This window comes from Delphinus delphis, chromosome 7 (genome assembly GCF_949987515.2).
Source record: "Delphinus delphis chromosome 7, mDelDel1.2, whole genome shotgun sequence".
NCBI lineage: Eukaryota > Metazoa > Chordata > Mammalia > Artiodactyla > Delphinidae > Delphinus > Delphinus delphis.
The window spans coordinates 42,435,383-42,456,616 of NC_082689.1; the positions used below are offsets into that span (position 1 = coordinate 42,435,383).

A 21,234-nucleotide genomic window follows, 5' to 3' on the forward strand; every position below is an offset into this window, starting at 1 on the left:
GACTGGGGCACGAACCCGTGTCCCCTGCATCGGCAGGCGGACTCTCAACCACTGCGCCACCAGGGAAGCCCAAGAGCCCTAGTTTTGACCCCAGTTCTGCTTATCGATTGTGTAAATTTCTAAGACAAGTAATTAAACCTATTTGAGCTTCAGTTTCCTCATCTATATAAAATGAGATTTTTATAAATCTACTTTGAAGGGCTATATTAAGGTATACATTTTTGTTATGTTAAATATTAACACAATGTTAGGCATGTTGTAGATTCTCCAGGAATTGTAGATTTATCATCCTGTCTTGAGAATCTGTTTTCTTGGCTGTGTTTAGAAGACAACACCAAATCATGTGGAAACAACCCATAGATACAGTACATTATGTATAGTACATAGCACAGGGCCAGACACATAGTAGGTACTCAAGAAATGTTCATATAATATATTACCAATTTTTTGGTCCCATCTACGTTATTAAAATCTTTAAAAATTTCTGCTGTGTTTCAGTGAATGCTCCAGCCTAAATCCTCCTCATTCTCTGTTGGCTAATAATTTCAAAGTCACAGAGGAAAACAAATGTGTCACCTGAGAAGGTTTATCTTAACTATTTATCCATTGCTGCATACGTAGCCTATAAAGGAGAAAATAGCTTGACTCACATAGCCCCGAAGGCAAAAGTGGACAGGATCTGAACCCTCTGTCACTTGTGTTGTCATTTTCAGCACTGTTACCCAAGAAGTTCACTAAGAAAGGACACCCAGATTAGCCACTAAGCAAATAAGTTTGGCCAGAAATGCATAGGTTTAGTTCAAGACAAAAGAAAAAAGGGGAGGGGAGTATACCTGGCATAAAATGGCTTCCCATAATTTTTTCTTTCTCTAAGGTTTACAGTAAACTTTGTCTATGAAGAGCAGCTTGGAAGAGAGCAGGGTTGCTGCAGCAAAAGCTCAGTGGGGAGAGCTGTAGCAAATTGCCCCAGATAAGCTTAAGGCAACTCCACCTCTGGACTCCTGAGAGGCTAATGAACCATGGATCCCTGCCTCTTCCCAAGGCCTGATGTTTACACAGTGTTGTCAAAGACAACTAAACTTCCATAAAATACTATATTTCTAAAAGGTCTTCAAGCATAATCCTCTAAACCTATAGGAGTTACCCACTTGCTGAGAGTTAATAGGCTCTTGACTGAATGGTGAAGTTTGAAAAGGACCATCATAGGCAGAGTGCAGTTTCCCCCAGTTGCCTGTTCTCTTCACTATTTGGAGGGCCCCACCATCAGAAGCCAGCCAGGGCATTCCTAAGGCAGGGGACAGAGAAAATGGCTAAAGATCTGCTTGTTTTCCTCCTAATAATAAACAACTTTTTCTTTTTATCTTGGAGGTCTAGAATTTCTGGCTACATCTATATGAAACTTGTGATGTCAAATTCTTCAATTTATTAAAATTGTTTTTGGATGTCGTAAGTTAAAATGGTACATACAAGTTTCTCTTCCAAGGTTTTACAGATTTCTCAGCTTTTATCCATGTAAATATATTCCCAGTAGAAACTGAGATAATAAAAGCCCATGCAACTAATCATCCAGTATTGTTGCCTTTCAGTCACTCCAGTCCCCAAATTACTATGTCTATTTCAGATGCTGTTACTTTTTCCAAATTAAATTCAGGCAATTCTTGAATAATGCCATTAAGGTCTTGCCTGAGAATTCAGTAACACAAAAATTAGTTTTCTTCCATTGTATTTAATTTTATGTCCAATAAGAATATTTACATATGCAAGTGGTGATGTGGATAATCACATTTCACATTTTATATTAGTGCCTGATCAATAGTACAGTAAGAAAGAATTTCTCGGGCTTCCCTGGTGGCTCAGTGGTTGAGAGTCTGCCTGCCGATGCAGGGGACACGGGTTTGTGCCCCGGTCCGGGAAGATCCCACGTGCCGCGGAGCGGCTGGTCCCGTGAGCCATGGCCGCTGAGCCTGCGCATCCGGAGCCTGTGCTCCACAACGAGAGAGGCCACAACAGTGAGAGGCCCGCGTACCGCAAAAAAAAAAAAAAAAAGAAGAAGAATTTCTCTGCATCCCCACGCATCCTGCTCCCAACCCATACCTCTGCCTAATTAGCAAAGTTCTGGATCCAAATAGTTTCAATTACTCTTCTGAAAAAATAGGATAATGTTCAACTTGCAGAAGAAATGTAGCACTTGAAGGACTTGATCTCTATTTTGAAGGGTTTTCTTTTAAAATCTTTAACAGATAACTAGGAATATTGTGACTGGGCCTCTGCTCTCTACAGAACTTTAGAATTGATCTTGTCCTTAAATGCTTCCCCATCCGTTGTGCTAAGCTGTCACTTTCGGCTAGCATTCTCATTTGAGTCTCTGTCCTAGAGGCTTAAAAAAAGAGAGACTCTTCTCATCTACTCATCTGTGCCTTGAAGAAACTATGACAGCAGGTGAGGCTATTATAGAATTTGTTAAGTTGCAAGAACTCATATTGCATTACATTCAGGACCCATTCAATAGGAATGCTTTTCTGGTCTTTAAAAAAACCTCGATTGCAATTCAAGCTAGATAGGAGGTTTTACTGCCACCTCATATGTTTATACCTGATAAGGACAGGAAATCATAAGAATTCTATATTTTCTTTGAAATCAACTCTAATCAACAATGGGACCATCATGACTTTACTTCTAAATTCATAATTTGTTTCTGTCCCAGGCACAATATAAATACAATGGAAAGAAAGATAGTTTTTCTAGTTGGTTAAATAAAATTATTTTCAAACTGCTTTAGCAATAGGATAGTAAGCAGGAGAAATTACAGTAAAATCAAGGAATCATCAGTAGAGGAATATCTCAGTGCTGGAGTTTCCTTGTACTGTTATAAACATGACAAATAGAAGTATTATATAAATACATCAAAAATGGAAATTTCATTTTGCAGAAAAAATGTGTCACATTTTGTGTGCCCACAGGAAAAGAGAGTTGAAAAGATAATAAACCACACTGTACAACTCACATGCATGTACTTGTCAAGATAATTCGTGATGCTAAAGCATAATGTTAAAAATTAAAGTAAGATCCACAAGCATATTGTTCCCCACAAGGGAGACAACATGTAGTAAAGAGCACTTTATGCTAGAATGTCTGAATTACAGACCCAGTAGATATTTAAGATATTTTACACTCTTTAAAAAGTAAAATGTCCCCATAATTAAGGCAAGGTGATTTCCTTCCCCAAATAATGTCCTTATTTCTCCACTTGTTTTTCCTAGGAGATCAACAATAATATTTCGCAATAAATATTTATTCGTAATTTAATATAAGTAAATATTAAGAATAGAAATAAATATTACTCTTAAAATTCAAAGAACCTAGAGATCTAAAATAATCCAATCTACCATACAGTAACATTCTACAACATCTGAGAAATAGTAACACATATGAGAAGTTTTCACACCACCACAAACTCATCACTTCACTATATAACTCATTCCCCTATTGAACAGTTCTGGTTGCTTAAAAATGTGCAGCGGAAATCTGCCTCCCTAAAGCATCCTCTAAATCCTGATGATACCTCTAGTTTAGGATCTTTCCAACTTACTCTAAAATCCTTACACAGAATCAGACTCCTCATGGGGACTCAGAGGCCTAAAGGATTTGTATATATATTCTAAAGAAAGGCCTGATTAAAGCAAGATAGGGCTGTCTCCAGAGAAATATCATCTGACCAGCCCCCAGATGTCCTCCCAGACTGTAATACACCATGGGTAGGATCTGGTCCTTTAGCCTATAGGTGCAGAAATTTGATTTTACAAACCCCAAGAATTCAGTGGGCTGAAGAAAGCTGACTTGTGCCCCCCAAATGCATGGAAACTCAGAACCAATCAATTCACTCAAATGAAATATATAAATGTCAAATGGATAAGATATCTAGGTGGTACTGTCAAAGCCAGCTACACAGAAGTCCAACTATTTTAAGACTAAAGAGCAGAGCATCAAAACAAGAGAAATGGGTTAACTGAGTATTTAATAGCATCAGACACTAATAATCTAGTGCAACCATCTTTGCGATCTTTGCAACTGAGCACTCTGGGTTTGCTAGTTCAAGTTGGCTTCTCAGGGCACAGCATCCCAGAGGGCACTTGAATAGATGACACACCATGACATTCAGATGCTTCTTTTGCCAGACTCTAACCCTTATCCAAAGGGAAACATCCTTTCTTCAGATATAAGGATAATTTTAGTCAAATTTTACAGTCATATTTCTGCTTCAGTCGATAATGTGTTGCTTTGATAGATTAACTCTCTGAACGACATCTTGTTTCCAACTTTTTGGGAAGAAATCAGGGGTAATGATAAACACACGTGTACACACACACCACACTCTGGGCTATATTGGTTTAAATATCTGAACTGCTATGCCTGGCTCTGCCCACTTTCTATTCGACTTATCTTACTTGACTTGTGATTAAAGCAAGGTCTTGCTATTCGCCATTTCCTCTGTCTCTTCAGCTTGCTGTGTCTCTTTCCCTGAAAGCACCAGGAATAGAAACAATACATATAGCTGTGCTTTAGAGCAGCCCACTTCTATAGCTATTGATTGGAATGTCGACTAGCAATGGGCATGCAGCCCTATTAGCTCTGCTGCAAGTAACTCAGATTATACCAGAAGTTGTTTCTTAAAAAAGTCAGGATCTCATTCAGAATAAACAATTTGTAAACATTTAAACAGGAAACTGGACAAGGATTTTAAACAAAGACACGAAGAGTTTCTACCATGATCACTCTCTGTCTTAGAAGAAAGAGCACAATCCTTACATTAAATCTCTTTTTAAATGGAGAACAGAGAAGTTGATGTCTAAATCGTCAACCACCACAGAAAACATACAGACTTCCAAAGTATCATTTTTCTATGATTTTTTTTTTTTTTTCCCGGTATGCGGGCCTACTCACTGTTGTGGCCTCTCCCGTTGCGGAGCACAGGCTCCGGATGCGCAGGCCCAGCGGCCATGGCTCACGGGCCCAGCCGCTCCGCGGCATGTGGGATCTTCCCGAACCGGGGCACGAACCCGTGTCCCCTGCATCGGCAGGCGGACTCTCAACTGCTGCGCCACCAGGGAAGCCCCATTTTTCTATGATTTTAAATCATTAAATGCTTTGTTATTGCTTAAATACCTATGCATAAACATCAGGATCACAAATACCCATTATGGTCCATACACATATTTGGTTTGTATATTATATTTCTGTGTTTCTACTCTTCTTAATATACTCAGATCTCATTTCTAAAACGTGTCTATTGCATTACTAGAAGTGGTTATATATTCAGGTTTTCAATCAACTGGTTTACTTGTTTGGATTGACTATAAATTTGTTGACATATATTGACGATTCCTCATTTTCTTGCCCAGGGTTCATTTCTTCTACTCATTTATTTTCAATCTCTCTAACTTTCTTATTTGACAGTATCCTACGAGCAGCATAACAGAGCACTCCAAGTTCATAAGGAATGGTGTAAACTAATTAGCAGATTTTATGATGGAAACTATTCCCCTCCCACATGATCATCCTGTCTGGATAATGAACTTTGTGAAAATATCCAGCTCTTACTACACTAAGGCAACAGTCTCACTCAAACAATCACCTATTTTGCCCTTGGACTTCAGTTCCTAATTGTGGACATGGTACAGATTCAGAAACAAAAACAGTTATGGGGTGAGGGACAGAGTTAAAAATAAAATAGCCTTAAAAAATGGATTTTGAGTTAAGAAAATTCTTGATCTTCTTTTGCAACTGACAGAAGAATAGCCCTAATAAGATGTGTTTGAAAAATACTATGACTGAAATCACAGTGTATAAGTGAAATGTAGGGAAGTTACAGAACATTCCCCTACATGCAGGTGTGCAGAAGCACTGAAGGGTTACTAACGAACACTAAATAGAAGTGTTGAATAGTTTGTTATGGGGAGAAGATCCAGAAATGAGAGTGAAAATCAGTGCTGGTTCATTACATCAGCAGTGAGGCTGGCAAACCCCACAGCTAAAGTCATCTTTCAATAGCAGGTGTGTGGTTTGTCCACTCTGGCTTGTAGCCCCCCAGCCAGGGCACAGAATGATCCCAGTCTTCATGGATTCATGAATGACCACAAGCCCTCTCAAGATGTATCTAAATACTGTGGTCGTTCTGCTTCTATTTTGGTCACATACTCCCATATTGGAAATTTTACCCCACACTACCCATTTCAGTTTTGGTGTGTTTGCTTACTGCAAGCAGTATTTCTTACCAAAAACACCGTAGTAGCTTGGAAGAATGGAAGAAACCAAAAGAGAAAGTTCTATACATTCTCAGTCTTTTCTATGGAAGCGGTTCTTTTCAGTTTAATAGTAATTATCAAAGGAGAAATATTATACTGCAAACAAAAGATCACCTAAATAGGTAAAAAGACATAGATATAAAACAAATGAATGATTTAAATGCCATCGCCAGCCTCTTCAGCATCCTTATGATAAATCCTTTATGAATTTGGGTATGTCGTTTGAAATATTACCCACCATACCAATGTGCATAAATATCCCTACACAAGAAAGCACTTAACATATTTAACAATTTACTTCAAACTTTAATGTTTTTCAGATGACAGCCTAGATCTTAAAATGTATAGATATTTTGTAGCCTTGCTTAAACATAAATAATACATTTGTCTAATTCACTAATACCAAAGGTACCTTTTTTCCTCATGATAAATACAGTCACCATCCATGACCGCCAGTAAAAATTATAAGGATGCACTATAATAAAAAAAACTATACCCCTATGTGGAAATGATAGGATATAATCTGTTTCATAAAAATAGTAATTTATTCTCAATCTTCCACCACTGGGAGAACGCATTACTGCTGACCGATTACTGTGGTCTTGAAAAGTATCTTTAGATTGAAGTCAAGAGAGTTACATTTCTCATGCGTTTAGGGAAGAATTTTAAAGTATATCAGGTCTCAGATTATAGAAGAAACTCAAAAAAGGCAAAACTTTATGTTATAAAATGAACATATAAAGAATCCAAAGACTGCTTAGAGATGGCATTACCAATGAGAAGCAAATGTATTTAGACTAACAGAGGTCAGAAAAAAATTTAGTATCTTTATAGAAACATGAGAAAACAAAACTTGTTAATGACAGAAGAAAGGGTTCATTTTAGAACACAAGCTTTTTTCTTTACCATAGGTTTAAGTTTCACATGACATTGTTAAATAGGCCAAATATTATGAATTAGAATACACCCATAGCATTCAGTATGTACTGTGTTAGTATCTACATAAGTGATTCTGAAATAACATTTGCTCTTTCAGTAGCATTATTTAGGCAATAAAAAAATGTATGGGTGCTAGGAAAATTCATGTTCACAGTAGATGAATAAAGCCCGAAAGAATACATCTGTTGAAATTTGCATTTGGTTTTGGAAAACTTCTGTTTAACAATTGAACACGGGCATATTTTTTTTTTTAAGCTCTCACATGGAGAGAGTATCAACGTATTAAAGCAATTTACTTTTAGGGACATTATGCTGGGCTTTGAAATTCAAAAAATAGGATTTTCTTCTTGAATTATTTTATGGTCAATGTACAGTGTCTACACAAGGAAAATTAAAGCTGTCTGACAACTCATAGAAACATCACTGGTTCTTAAAGATGTAGGAAATTACATAAAAGCATGAAAAGTACTGGGTAATTTTGCAGTTTCATCTCTAAACACAATTGTAAAGACATCTGTCTTTCAATTCTTTCTCCCTCTTTCTTCTGAAGCATGGCCTTTTAATTCTTGCCCTTTTAAATATTTTTGCCTACTGTAGCTTTGCTTCTTAATGTACTGGTTGATCTTACCAGGCTAAGAAAGTATTTACAGGGGATGTTGCTTTTATCTGTATTCACAGAGAATGCTAACAAATTAGAAGAAAGCGCCAGAGAACACCACATACCTTGCCCAGAACATTACAATGGCTTCTGCATGCACGGCAAGTGTGAACATTCTATCAATATGCAGGAGCCATCTTGCAGGTAATGTTTTCACCCTTTAACTTTTAAATGTATAAAGTAAAAATACAGAAACTAAATTCTGGATGTTTACAGAGAATTGGATGGCATTCTGCCTGAATGGGCGATCAGCAGCCATACCTTTCTCTCCCTCTCCTACACACACACATGCACACGCACACGCACACACACACACACGCACGAACGCACGCACGCACACACACACACACGCACAAACTAGAAAACTACAAAATGTGTGCACATACCCAAGTACTATGTAACACATCATTATATACACTCTTCTGGTGGAATTTTAAATTGTACCTTGGGCATTACAAGTTCCTTAAAGACACAGCCTCCTCTGGTTTATTCATCACTCTTTCCCATGGACACAGAGCAGTGCCTGGCACAGATCAGGTACTTGATAAATATTTCTCAAACAAATGAAATGAGGCCTAAAGATAACACGGTTGCTTTTGGGAGGCTGTCTTTTCCAGAGTCCTCCGGGTCTTCTAATAAATATCATCAATCTTGGTTTTGCTAGGATCCACTATCCACAAGGCCTGTGGAGTGAGATATTAGCTATACCTCCACAGATTCAGACTCAGTTGAGACACAAAGAAATTGCCTGTCTGGATTTAGTTAATAAATACAAATATCTGCTGAATACGCATGGATAGAACATAATTATTTCAGAGACGATAAAGCCAAAGTGAAAAAGACCAACGTATTTTTTTATTAAAGGAATATACAAGTGGCAAATGATGAAATAGGTTGCATATTGCTGCTATACAGTGAAAGGAGTTTCTCTCTCTTGTTCTCTTCCTTCTCTCCCCTCCCTTCTCCCCTCCCCTCTCCTTTCCTCTCCCCCTCTTCTTCTTTTTCTTCATCTTCTCCTTCTTCTTTCTTCCTTTCCCTTTCTCTGTTTCTCAAGACCTGCCTTCCTTTCATGTTTTCCTTCATTGAATACACTAGCACTTGCCTTCCAGTAGAGCAGCCAGGCACAGTGAGAAGTTGCACCTGCTGCCCTGTCATCCCCAGCAGGGTCGTCATTATTAAGCCCCTCTAGATGCAGAGAGGAAAGATCCCAGGATGTAACTATGAGAAATTCAAAGTGAAGTACTAAAATAGTTCCACAAAGTCAACGACAAGTTGATCCCCACTAGTATTGTTTTCATGTGAGCTGTTTCCTCGTTTCATGCAGATCGTCTACCTGAGCTTTCTGATGAGGGCTGAGTGAGGGAGAGGCAGCCTTCATTCTCAGATGAATAGCGCATGGGCTTGTTTTGCTGAATCAACCATATTGCCTACATCATAATTACTTTTTTCCTACTGAAATTTAATTCTCTAACATAAGCAGACAACTTTATGACCAGTAAATTAAAGAAATCACTCTTGTTGTACCTCTGGCCCTAACACTTTTTAACACTTATTCTAACAGTAGCATAGAGAATGCTTTATCCAAAAATAGGTAAGTAGTACTATATTTTATAGTCATGTCATCAGAAACAAGCCTTTTCTCAAGCAGTTATGTTGACTTAGGTTAATTAAAGAGCAAGTTAAATAAAATGTAAAGCTCACCTGAAAAAATATATATAGAAAGAATAATTATTCCTGGGCTTCTCTCGTCTCTCTATATTATCACCACAAATTATCTACCAACTCTCCTATCTTCAAACTCATATCATAAAGTATAAAAAGAAACTGCATTATCTTTGAAATAAAAAACACAAAGAGATCTTATTGAAAACAAGTATTTGAAAGACATATCTACAAAGTACTATTTTTTTAAGAGCAGGAAAGGGAAACAAAAGGTCCTAATTTCACAATGAAGATAAATTGCTATAGGCCAACTATAAAAATGAGTCCAGCAACTACAGGTAACTGGACACTATTTCTTCCAGGTGTGATGCTGGTTATACTGGACAACACTGTGAAAAAAAGGACTACAGTGTACTATACGTTGTTCCCGGCCCTGTCCGATTTCAGTACGTCTTAATCGCAGCTGTGATTGGAACGATTCAGATTGCCGTCATCTGTGTGGTGGTCCTCTGCATCACAAGGTCAGTAACTGTACTCAGTGGCCACCTACATGAAGGGATATGTCATTCCTCCTTGTCTTAGAGCTCTCTAATTACAAGTCCCTTCATGGACTCTGCAGCCATCCATTCTCTGAAGTCCTATTTCCTCATCATAACAACATTGGAATAGCCAAATGGAAAGACATTGACTTTCGTGCTGGAGTGGTACAAATTTTTTTCCTTATTTTGCATTATGATGAGGATTATCTATTTTCTAAGGAAAGGTCTTTTTTCCCCTTCTAACGTGTAATACCAATCTTTGTTTAAATATGCTTTTCTCTTTTAGCTATAAAAAGTCAGTCTTCATTCAGACTACTAACAGACTATTTAAATGAGCAGTGTTTCCTGACTTACTCGGATTAGTATGCCAAATGAGATCATAGAATAGATTTTATACAAGGCCTAGAAAAGTATTAAATTATAGCTCTCATTTAGGGCACTTATATTTCCAAGTATAACTCTCAGGTATAATCATTTTTAACATATTTGATATGAACCACAAATACATTTTTATCTTAAGTTAACAAAATAATTTTTAATCACAAAATTCAAAGAAAATAGTTATAATGAGAACGATTATGTTGTAGTACATGAAAACCTTTGATATATGGAAACACGCAGCAAATTTCACAACAAGCTTTCATATCAAACCCCCAAACAATCAGACAGTAATTGTTTCCTGGAGAGTTAGGTTGAGAGAAATACAGAGATCTCATCCAGTTTCAACAGGAAAGAAAACCATGAATAATTAGTAATGTCTGGCATCGGGCTTGGAGTAAAGGAGGGAGGCCAGGTATGGCTTACCTTCATTAGCGTGTAAATTCATGGTAACCAAGAATTAGATTGCAAACCGAATGCATATTATTTATATTTATGTCCTGAAATGTTACTGAAGATTCTTTGTTCTGATCTGATTTCACTCTGCTTGAAATAAAAGTTCCCAGGAAGTTTTTCAAGGTTTTTGTCAAATTCACAAGGCATTTGGACTTTCAATCATTTGTGCAGCTCTACAGTAAATCAGAATGTTTCCCCCAAAATTATTTTAAGACAAAAAAATAAAAGAAAGTATCATATCTTTAGACAATAAAGGCCATAATACATCACTATATCTGTATTGTTCTATCTTCTTTGAGGACAAGTGTGGCATTTGCTCTTGAAAAAGACAAAATATGGTTCATAGATCCTTCCCTGGCCTAACGGCTTAAGGGAACATCATTGACGGGAGCTCTGTGCTACTCGAAACCAAGTTGAGTTCATCAACTCTACTCTTATGTTTAGATGCCAAGTGAGTCAGTGGATTACATTAAAATTGATTCTGGGGAGCATAAAAATAACTCAAGAAACCAAAAATATTAAGTATAAAAGAAAAGATAGAAAAGAATCTAAAACACAGGAAACTGTGCCCCATTACTCCAGGGGTCTTGAGCCTACTAATATCTAAGTAATATCAGCATGTAAAAAATGAAATTCATATTTAATAGATATAAAATCATAACAATTTGATTTGCTACTTCATGTACTGACAAAAATGCAGAACTTTAAATACTTCAGCAGATGTTAGAAGTCTTATTAATCAACTTCATTCCCATATGTAATAAAAACAACTGGAATACATAGGGTCCTTATCTCCCCAGGAATTGTGTGTGTGTGTGTGTGTGTATGTGTGTGTGTATGTGTGTATGTATATCTGTACAGACACACACCAATACATATATATATACATTTGGTAACATTATGAAGGAACAATTATCCCCATTTTCAAGATAGGGACTCTGAGGTACGAGAAGTCAACAAATTGCTGAGTATACACAGCTGAGCAATAAGGGCAAAAATGGAATCTAGGCTGCCTAGTATCAGAGCCTGTGCACTTAACCACCAGTCATACTGCCCCTTGGCTGGTCAAGATGTCTATTTTCTGATGCTCAAGACAACCTAACCGAGCTCCAAATTAGGCAAGCCATTTTTTTAAGACATACGGCTGTTTTCATTTTCCATGTAAAAACAAAACAAAACCTATCTTCTGTTTACTTTTGAGGAGGAGAAATAGCACATGAACTAAACTGGCATTATTGTAATGCATTTTATAAAACTCTCCTAGGCAATCCAAGCTTTCCAAAATCCAAGAGTCATACTAGTCAATAAACTACACTATTCTCAGTATGGATTCATTTCATTCACTTGAAAACATTCTGCTCAAAAACCAGACTTTGCAGCTAGGCCATCCTCCCCTCTAACCCTTCCTGCCCAAACCCTCTCTTCCTGGTGACCTGGCCACACTCGTCCATCAAGACTTGTTCCAAAACATCTAGTTGCTAAAAGATTTACAAAATTACATGAAACAGAGATCCCCTCATTCTCTTCAATTTTCTTTTAATCTCATTGTCACCTGGTCTCTCCTCTTTTCTACCTCTCTTTTCTTTCTCTTCTCCTCTTCCCACTTTCTTTTCCTAGTTCTTTCCCCTTGTTTTTACTACTTTAGTCAAATATCTGTCCTTCTCCTAAATAAACATGTGTCATAAAGAATACAGACATCTAGAGACCTGTTCTGAAATGAAAAGAGTTGCCCTGCTGAGAAGATGTATTTTCAGTCTTTCATCTCCAGCTCTCACTTGCTGGGAATATGACTTCCAGCTCCATGTTCATTTTGACAGATCTACCCCCAAAAAACCCATATATGTATATACTATATACATTTACTCACATATGAACATATATATGAATATATATTTTCTGACACTCCCCAGCTTATTATAATAGGATTTTATATGAACTTTATATTGTTATTTTTATTTGCATTGTCAAAGCATTATCTTATTATAAGAGAAAAGCTACTAGATCAGAGCTTTTCAGATAATTTGACTGAGTGTTAGCTTTTTATAGAAGCTAAATAATTGGTACCAATTTATGTCTCTAGCTTATAACATTAATATACAAAATGATATTAGGCTGAACCAAAACAATATCCCTTTTCATTACATATCCCATATTGACAGTTGGCTCACTCTCTGGTTTAATAGGATTTAAACTTGTAGCCCTGAAATGTCAATATAACATTCATCCTTGGGACATTTGAAGTGTCAAGTTGTTGAAGACCTTTAACATGAGATTAGATGAGCTCACACTTGCTCTATTGCATTGTGCTGAGTCACTGTTTGAGCCCTGACGAGTAAGCTGTTGAGGACTAGGTAAATGTATTCCTCTTCAACTTCCACCTCTGTTCTTCAGTTCTCCTCAACAGATGCTTAAAGACAACCGCAAACAGAAGCAAAAACAAAAAACAAAACCTCTTCCAACATAATTCCAGCTTCTGCTAATAATAAATTCTTTCATCTGAAATATTTTAATAATTTGCTTAATCCATAACTTCACTCTGTGATTGTGGGACCAGATTTTAGGTAATAGCACTGGACTAAGATCTGTAAACTTTCCAACCTTCTAGGAAATGCCCCAGAAGCAACAGAATTCACAGACAGAAGCAAAATACAGGGCACTACAGTTCAGACAACACAACAAGAGCGTCCACGAGGTTAATCTAAAGGGAGCATGTTGCACAGTGGCCGGACTACCGAGAGCTTGGACTACACAATACAGTATTATAGACAAAAGAATAAGATGAGATCTACACATGTTGCCTTGCATTTGTGGTAATCTACACCAATGAAAACATGTACTACAGCTATATTTGATTATGTATGGATATATTTGAAATAGTATACATTGTCTTGATGTTTTTTCTGTAATGTAAATAAACTATTTATATCACACAATATAGTTTTTTCTTTCCCATGTATTTGTTATATATAATAAATACTCAGTGATGAGAAAAAAATTGGCGTTCTTAAATTTGCGGTATCTCCTAACTGTAAATATAATCAAGCTAGTACAATCTGTACAAGTACCAGTATTTTATCTTTCTCCACATCCTGAGACAGAGCACTAGTTTATACAGGACTCAGTGGCTAGGTTTTGAGTGATTCCAAGATCAAGGGAAACGATGGTTATTGGAAAAGAGAAAAAATAGTTTATATCGAGTGAGGAAAAAATATTTCAGATCTTTGAATCATCTCTATTTTATCAGCTTTCTTCCCTGGTCTTCCATTTTCATCCCCAGAGCAGAAAAATCTCTGGCATATAAATTAAATCAAAGAAGAAGGGGAGGGAAAGTGCTTTATAACTCATAAAGGAGAGGGAAAGAAGATATTGGATTTTATTTGGGAAACATCTTAGAATCTCCCAGTTAAGTGCATATATCTGAAAGGTCCTGAACAAGCTACATATTAGGAACACACAGAGCACAAAATCTATTCCATTTAGGTGAGTGGAATTAACAACTAGGAAGAAATTCTAATAGCATCATTAAATGTGTAACACCAAATCATGAATTCTCAGAAGCACCTTGCTATATTTACAGTATATGGTTCTTTAAAAAGAAATTAGAATCACAAACAAATACCTCATGAATAACTTCATGGCTAATGCAGCACCATTATTTGAAATGGAACCAAGGTGATAATATTTCATGAAATGTGCTTTATATATATGATAAGAACGAAAATGAATCACATAGCATATGAAAGACCTTGGTGGGAAATCAATATAGATTTCTGAACACACAAATATGTATGAACACTTTGGAAAAAAATAAACTGTAAAAATTCTCAAAGAATAAGATGAAAGTAACAAATCAAATAATTGCCTTATTATCATTTAGTCCTTCATAGCTTTCTGTGGCTAACAGAGTAAATCTAAATAAAAGTTTCTTTGTCTCCTTCAAATGTCCTCTGCACGTACTGAAAGGAATGACACTTCTGTGTCCACAAAAAGAAAAAAGGACAAATGTCAAACCAACACTTTCTGAATATAAAATATTCAGTGAAAAATAAGTTTCCTGAAGTGATGTTTAAGATATTTGTTAAGACACTTTTTAAAAGGTGACAATCTAAATAGTATTTAGGGCTCTGTGAAAAATCTAGTTTTCTAGGTTAGTCATCACTTTGAAAAGTGTGAATCTATAAGCATAACCGTCACTCAAGTGTTTCCATAAATTGGTCGTAGGCTACTTGTACAAACAAACTCTATTTAAACTTCCACATGGAACTTTAGTTTGGTTACCAGGTGCAGAGATGTAACTAGCCCTGATCTCCTTTGTGTAAGACAGGAGTCGTGGCAAACAAACCTTGCCTTCTCCTAAAGGAAGAACAAAAATACAACATGGCAGGGCTTAGTAGAGTTAGAAAGAAAGCAACAATTCCACTGACTTTTACTTGTAAGAGTAGGAAATGACTTGCTTCATTAAATATTGATACAGTACGTTGTGTGAATTTTTATCAAAGGATCATAAACCTAAGTGTTGGAAAAGTCCTTGGAGTTAATAATACAGTATGTTCCTATTCACCTCTATGCTCACCCAACCCATGAAAGAATCCCTTTTAAAAGATGCATAACAAATCTTTGCTGTACAGTAGAAACTAACACAACATTGTAAAGCAACTATAGTCCAATAAAAATTTTTTTTAAAAAGATGCATAACAAATCTTAAGTGAGTACATACTATGTGCCAGCCACTATTCAAGGTCCTAGGGAAACACAACTAAAACATGACGTCTACTCTAAAGGAACTCACGATCTTGTCCTAACATAATCATCCACCCTCTACTTGCATATATCTATCATTTGGAATTTTATTCTTCGTCAATTCTAATTTTGAGAACATTTTTTTTTTCATATTGAGTTGAAATTTACTCCTCTATGGTTTCTACCCATGGCTTCTATTTTTCCTCTCTGGAGCAAAGGAATAATGACTTACGTGTCTAAAAATATTAGGACAGATACTATGTTCTCCCACTCACTTGTGCAAGTATTTTCTCACCCTTTGCAAGTATTTTCTTCTCCAGCTGAAATATCCTTAATGTCTTCATCTGATATTCATGTGATATGGTTTCCACTTTCCCCTAACATCTGCATCATCCTTCCTTGGACAGACTCTACTTTGTCACTATATATCTTTAAGTGTAGAGCTCATAATTGCACCATCTGCTACAGTTGTGGTCTGACAAGCACAGAATATCGTAGAACTTGTAGAAAGCAAATTTAACTGACAGCCATGATCTCTAAATTCAAGTCCTACTTTGACCACAAATTTGGCGTGGAACCATGAGCAAGTCATCTCACATCTCAGGTCTCAATTTCCTCATCACTTCTAATCTCTGTAATTCCAAGATTCTAGATATTCAGAAATCAGGCACTATACTTTTATTATTACTACCTAAGACCACATTAGCTATTTTTGCTGCTCAACTTAAATTCAAAAGTCTTTTTAAATAAACTGCTATTAAGTCATGTCATTCACTCATTCATTCATTCATCACTCATTCATTCATTATCCATTTATTATACATTATACATGTACTGAGGGCCACCAACTACCAGCACCATACTAAGCTATGAGAAGACAAGGATAAATAAGGCAGAGTCCCTGCCTGAAAGGGATGAGATCATCCTGGTTCCTTGCATCAAAATCTCACAGCCCCATTGGCAAGACTGGGAAGTAAATAGTAAATTATAAAGAATGTAACAAAGGCTGCGGTAACGTTCGGTTCAGAGTGCTTGGGGACCCTCCAGGAGGAATCTCCGGGCTGAGTAACGTGCTTCTTCATAGGATGTGAGACACACAGGATGACTTCATCATTGTCCACACAAACCCTGACCTCTTGCTTCTGAGATTTTATCTACTTCTCCTACTCTCTTCATGCCCTTCTTCTCTCCATAATACACAGAGCAAGTAATAGCTTATCAGTGAGGCCTCCTTGACCCCCTTGGCTGTCTTCCTAATCCTGTTATGGTACTTTGCATGTTATTCCTTAATTGTCCATGCAAGTCTGTCTTTCCCTTAGTCTGGGAGCAAGAAAGCAGAAAATCAGTGCCTTGCTAACTGATTCCATGTATTCAATAAACAATTACTGGGTGCCTAGGCCATACCAGACACAATTCTCGGTGCTGTTATGTAGCAATGAAGTGGAGAGATCTCTACTCTCAGGCTCACATCCTAGCAAAAGAAGTGGAGGTGAGGATTAACCAAACAATAGACAATAACAACAAAAACTAGAAAGTTTTAAGCTCTATTCAAAAAATTAAAAATAGAATGAGGTGATTCAGGGTGACTGGGTTTGGTGGGGACTGGGTCCCTCCAAGGAGAGTGTAGTACTTAAAACTTGGCCTCTGAAGCCAGACAGAAATGGGTCCCAGTCTAAGCTCCACTTGACTAAACTACTTAACCTTGGGCAAACTGCCTAATTTCTTTATGCCTCGTATTTAAAAATCAAGAGAAAAATGCTTCCCACACTCAATCTGACTGTTACGAGAGAGAAGCAAGACAATCCATGTTCTGCTTAGAACAAGGACACGCACAGAGTGAACTTTTCATATGTGGAAATTATTTTTTAGGAATACAATAAATATTCACTGTAAAAGTAATTAAGAAGAAGAAACGATATGTCATCAGTTAAATAAAGCATAACGGGAGTCATATGGTAAGAGTTAGAAGGAATCAAGCAGTCATGCTCACTCCAAGGAGCGTTTCCTGTCTCTTCGGGGACAAGAGAGCTGTTTCCGGGAAAATAAGACAATATAAGTTAAGAAAAAATACCGCTCCTATTATTTCTTTTTTCAAATGGGTCCACTGGCATCGTGTCTGAACAAGGAGAGTGATCATTCTTTCATCTTAAAAGAGGTGTATCCCGATAAAGCACATAGCGTTAAACCTCTCGTGTGTTTCCAGGCACGAGATGAGTGAGTCAATATTGCAGTGACTTTGCAAGGCCAAACGCTTTACTTTCATGAATCCTTGAGGAAAAGTCAGTACAGCCTATTGAAATATGACAGAGATTATCTCAAAGTCACATTAGACTCTACTAATGTTTATCTTCAGATGCTACTTCCCTTTTCCAAAGTCACGCAGCACCTGCACCAGCTCTCTGTTCCTCAGTTATAGCAGACATTTCACTTACATAATTGATCATCTGGATATCAATCACAAAAACCTTTTCATTGAATTAACTGATACCTTTATATGAGCATCCGTATTACGTGAAGGATGAAGGATTCTATAAGGTAATGGTATTGGTTTTTATAACTAATGCCTGAATATGCACGTGAGTAAGGCCCTTTAAAATCAACATCAGGAAGGCAGGGATGATGTGCAGCTCACCTGGTCAGAGTCAGGCCTCCTTCCTGCCTCACTCCGGACAAAAATCGACTTTACTAGTCCCCTTACTTTGGGAATGTAACCAAATTCAATCCAGCATAAGAACCTCATTCAGAGTTAATGAGAGTCCAAAATCAGGGATTATGGGAGAGAGGGGGAGAGAGGACAGGAGCATTCCTGGTCCTCTATCCCTAGTGGTCCCATTGCCATTGCTGTACCTGCCAGTCTTCCTGATCCAACAGAGGCACACCCTCTACACAAGGCTTAGCCGTAGTGGCCTCTGGAGGCAGCGGCTCTCGGGACCCATCCTGTCAAGCAGTCAACCCATTCTGCAGGGCACACTTGCAGAGGGGTCTGTGCCCTCCCTCCCTGTGGGTGTCTCCGCTTGTCGGGCTTCCTCCCCTTTGAAGACTCCATCCTCTGTTAAAGCCCTCCTCTGCCACAACCCATGGACTTAGTCCTTGAAAACAAAGGCCTTTTTATGAGCCAGGCTATGAAAACAAAGCAGAGAGTAATGACCCAAATTGTCACCACAGTACAACAAATGATTAATAAATATATTACATGAATGACACTTGGTTAACTAGCAAAATTAGAAAATATAGGTAAGTCAAACACATAAATTAATCCCACCAACAAAAGATAAACACCATGGTGTCTATGTATGTCATTTCAGATAATTTCTGTGAGTATAGGTTGAGGTTTTTATAAGAGAATAAAATATTTTTTAATAAACTGAATGCTCACTAAAGAATAAGCTACAGAGTTTCACAGTCATTTAAGCACGATTTATCAAACTACACATATATATGGTACGGTTCTTAAGTAAGTTTCAACCCCTCTCAGTTGAGAATCAGTGAGGCCTTTGAAAAGTTTAGATGAGGATCTCTAAGCCATCCGTTCGCACATTTATCTTTCTTTCCCCCCAGAACACTAATTTCCCACCATCTCCCAAACTACTTACCCTTCCAGTCTCAGTGCTCTCATACTACTGGCAAGCTATTCTCAGTCTCGTAGTCTGCAACTGTCCAAAGTTTACCCATAAAGCCTCATCGACACAGCTTCTCCTTAATTGTCCCTGTGCCTAACTTGGATCTACTTAGATCTAGAGAGGCTAGAGAAGCTTTACCCTCCACTCACCATGAGGAGGTTTTGATTCTCTTTTCACTCTGTGGAAGCCTCTCTCTGATTCCTAGTCCAGAGAAGGGTTTGACCATTTCACCCTCATTTAGCTTCAAGGTGCCCATGCCAAAGCTGCCATTCCTACAACAGTTCACATTTCAGTTAAACTCAGCTCATGAGGGTGCTAACCTCTGAGCTGAGCTGTTTCCCAGACGGGGCTGTTCTTCCCTGCCTTGTATGTTGTGAGTAAAACGCTGCTCCCTGGCATTAATTGAGGCAATACATTTGGTTCAGAACCAGCAGTTAGTATAAGTAGTATAACATTAAATAACAATAATTAAGATATGTACTTATTATTACTTTTATTTATCAAAAAATAGATACCCTGGGGGCTTCCCTGGTGGCGCAGTGGTTGAGAGTCCACCTGCCGATGCAGGGGACGTGGGTTCGTGCCCCGGTCCGGGAAGATCCCACATGCCGTGGAGCGGCTGGGCCCATGAGCCATGGCCGCCGAGCCTGCGCATCCAGAGCCTGTGCTCCGCAACGGGAGAGGCCACAACAGTGAGAGGCCCGCGTACCGCAAAAATAAATAAATAAATAGATAGATAGATACCCTGATTATACTGAAAGGTACTTGAACCAACTTCCAAACTTGAGCACAAGATAAAAGTGAATAATTAAAAATAATATAAGAATATTATATCACTGAAAGGAATGCACAGATCGGTGCCACCCATCAAGTGAGCTGAAGTTAGCTACTATAAAAGAGCACTGAATTTTACTGGATGAACTAGTCCAGTAAAGGCAGTTTATTCTTCTAACAGGCTCTACTATGTGTTATGTCAAGGGGTCTCTTCACAAGAACAAAAACAAAGAGAAAATGCTGTGGCCACTAGGGAACACACTTACCTCCTAACTAATTACTTGAAAAAAAATTCTTAGCTGGAAGTTACTTCCTCTGTTCACATCCATAACCTCTGGACCAATGGCATTTCAAGTAAGACACCCTCAGAGTGAGAACTAACCATACGGGGGAAGGGGAAGAAGAAAAGGAGCGAGAAAGAGCTGAGAGAGGAATCAAAGGCTGGGGGAAGGTGAGAAGGAGGGAGACAACCAACAACTGGATTGGGAGAAGGGGGGCAATTATGGGAAGAGGAATTTAAGAGATGGTTCGTTCAAATAGTCCTTCAGAAAGAAGCACTTCTAAAGCATTTAAGCAGGATTGCAGGCATATGGGATGGCAGCAAGTAAGCAGGGGGCAGGAAGGTGGTGCTCCTGGGAAGGCCTCTAGCCCTGAAGTCTCAAAAGACCAACCTGCTGCGTGTACGGGGTTGGGAGGCAAGGAGCTGGCTTGGCAATCTGGGCAGGATGAGGCCAAGGCACTGCTCCAGAGATGATTGCTCAGGCCTCCGGGTGAGGAGGACAATGTGCTTAAAATAAAAGTTTTGTCATGTGCATATTCTCTTCCTCACAATTCTTGACCTCAAGATATGCAGATCAGGGCTTCCCTGGTGGCGCAGTGGTTGAGAGTCCGCCTGCCGATGCAGGGGACATGGGTTTGTGCCGCGGTCCCGGAAGATCCCACATGCCGCGGAGCAGCTGGGCCCGTGAGCCATGGCCGCTGAGCCTGCGCGTCCGGAGCCTGTGCTCCGCAACGGGAGAAGCCACAACAGTGAGAGGCCCGCGTACCGCAAAACAAAAAAAAACAAAAACAAAAAAAAGATATGCAGATCAGATTCTTTATATTCTGCTGGACAACCTTGTCCCAAAGCACTGGATCTGCTCTCTAGATAGAGAACAAAGGAACAG

General features: G+C 38.2%; 1 protein-coding gene across 1 annotated transcript in view; it reads left to right on the top strand.

Annotated features, from left to right (window-relative positions):
- Positions 1–13,867, top strand: part of TMEFF2 (transmembrane protein with EGF like and two follistatin like domains 2) — a 248,544-nt gene extending 234,677 nt beyond the window's left edge. The window contains exons 8-10 of the mRNA XM_060015610.2: positions 7,920–8,043; positions 9,924–10,082; positions 13,540–13,867. Of these exons, the coding sequence (XP_059871593.1) occupies positions 7,920–8,043; positions 9,924–10,082; positions 13,540–13,636 (380 nt within the window). The 3' untranslated portion in view covers positions 13,637–13,867. The remainder of the gene's footprint in view (positions 1–7,919; positions 8,044–9,923; positions 10,083–13,539) is intronic.
- Positions 13,868–21,234: the final 7,367 nt, after the last annotated feature.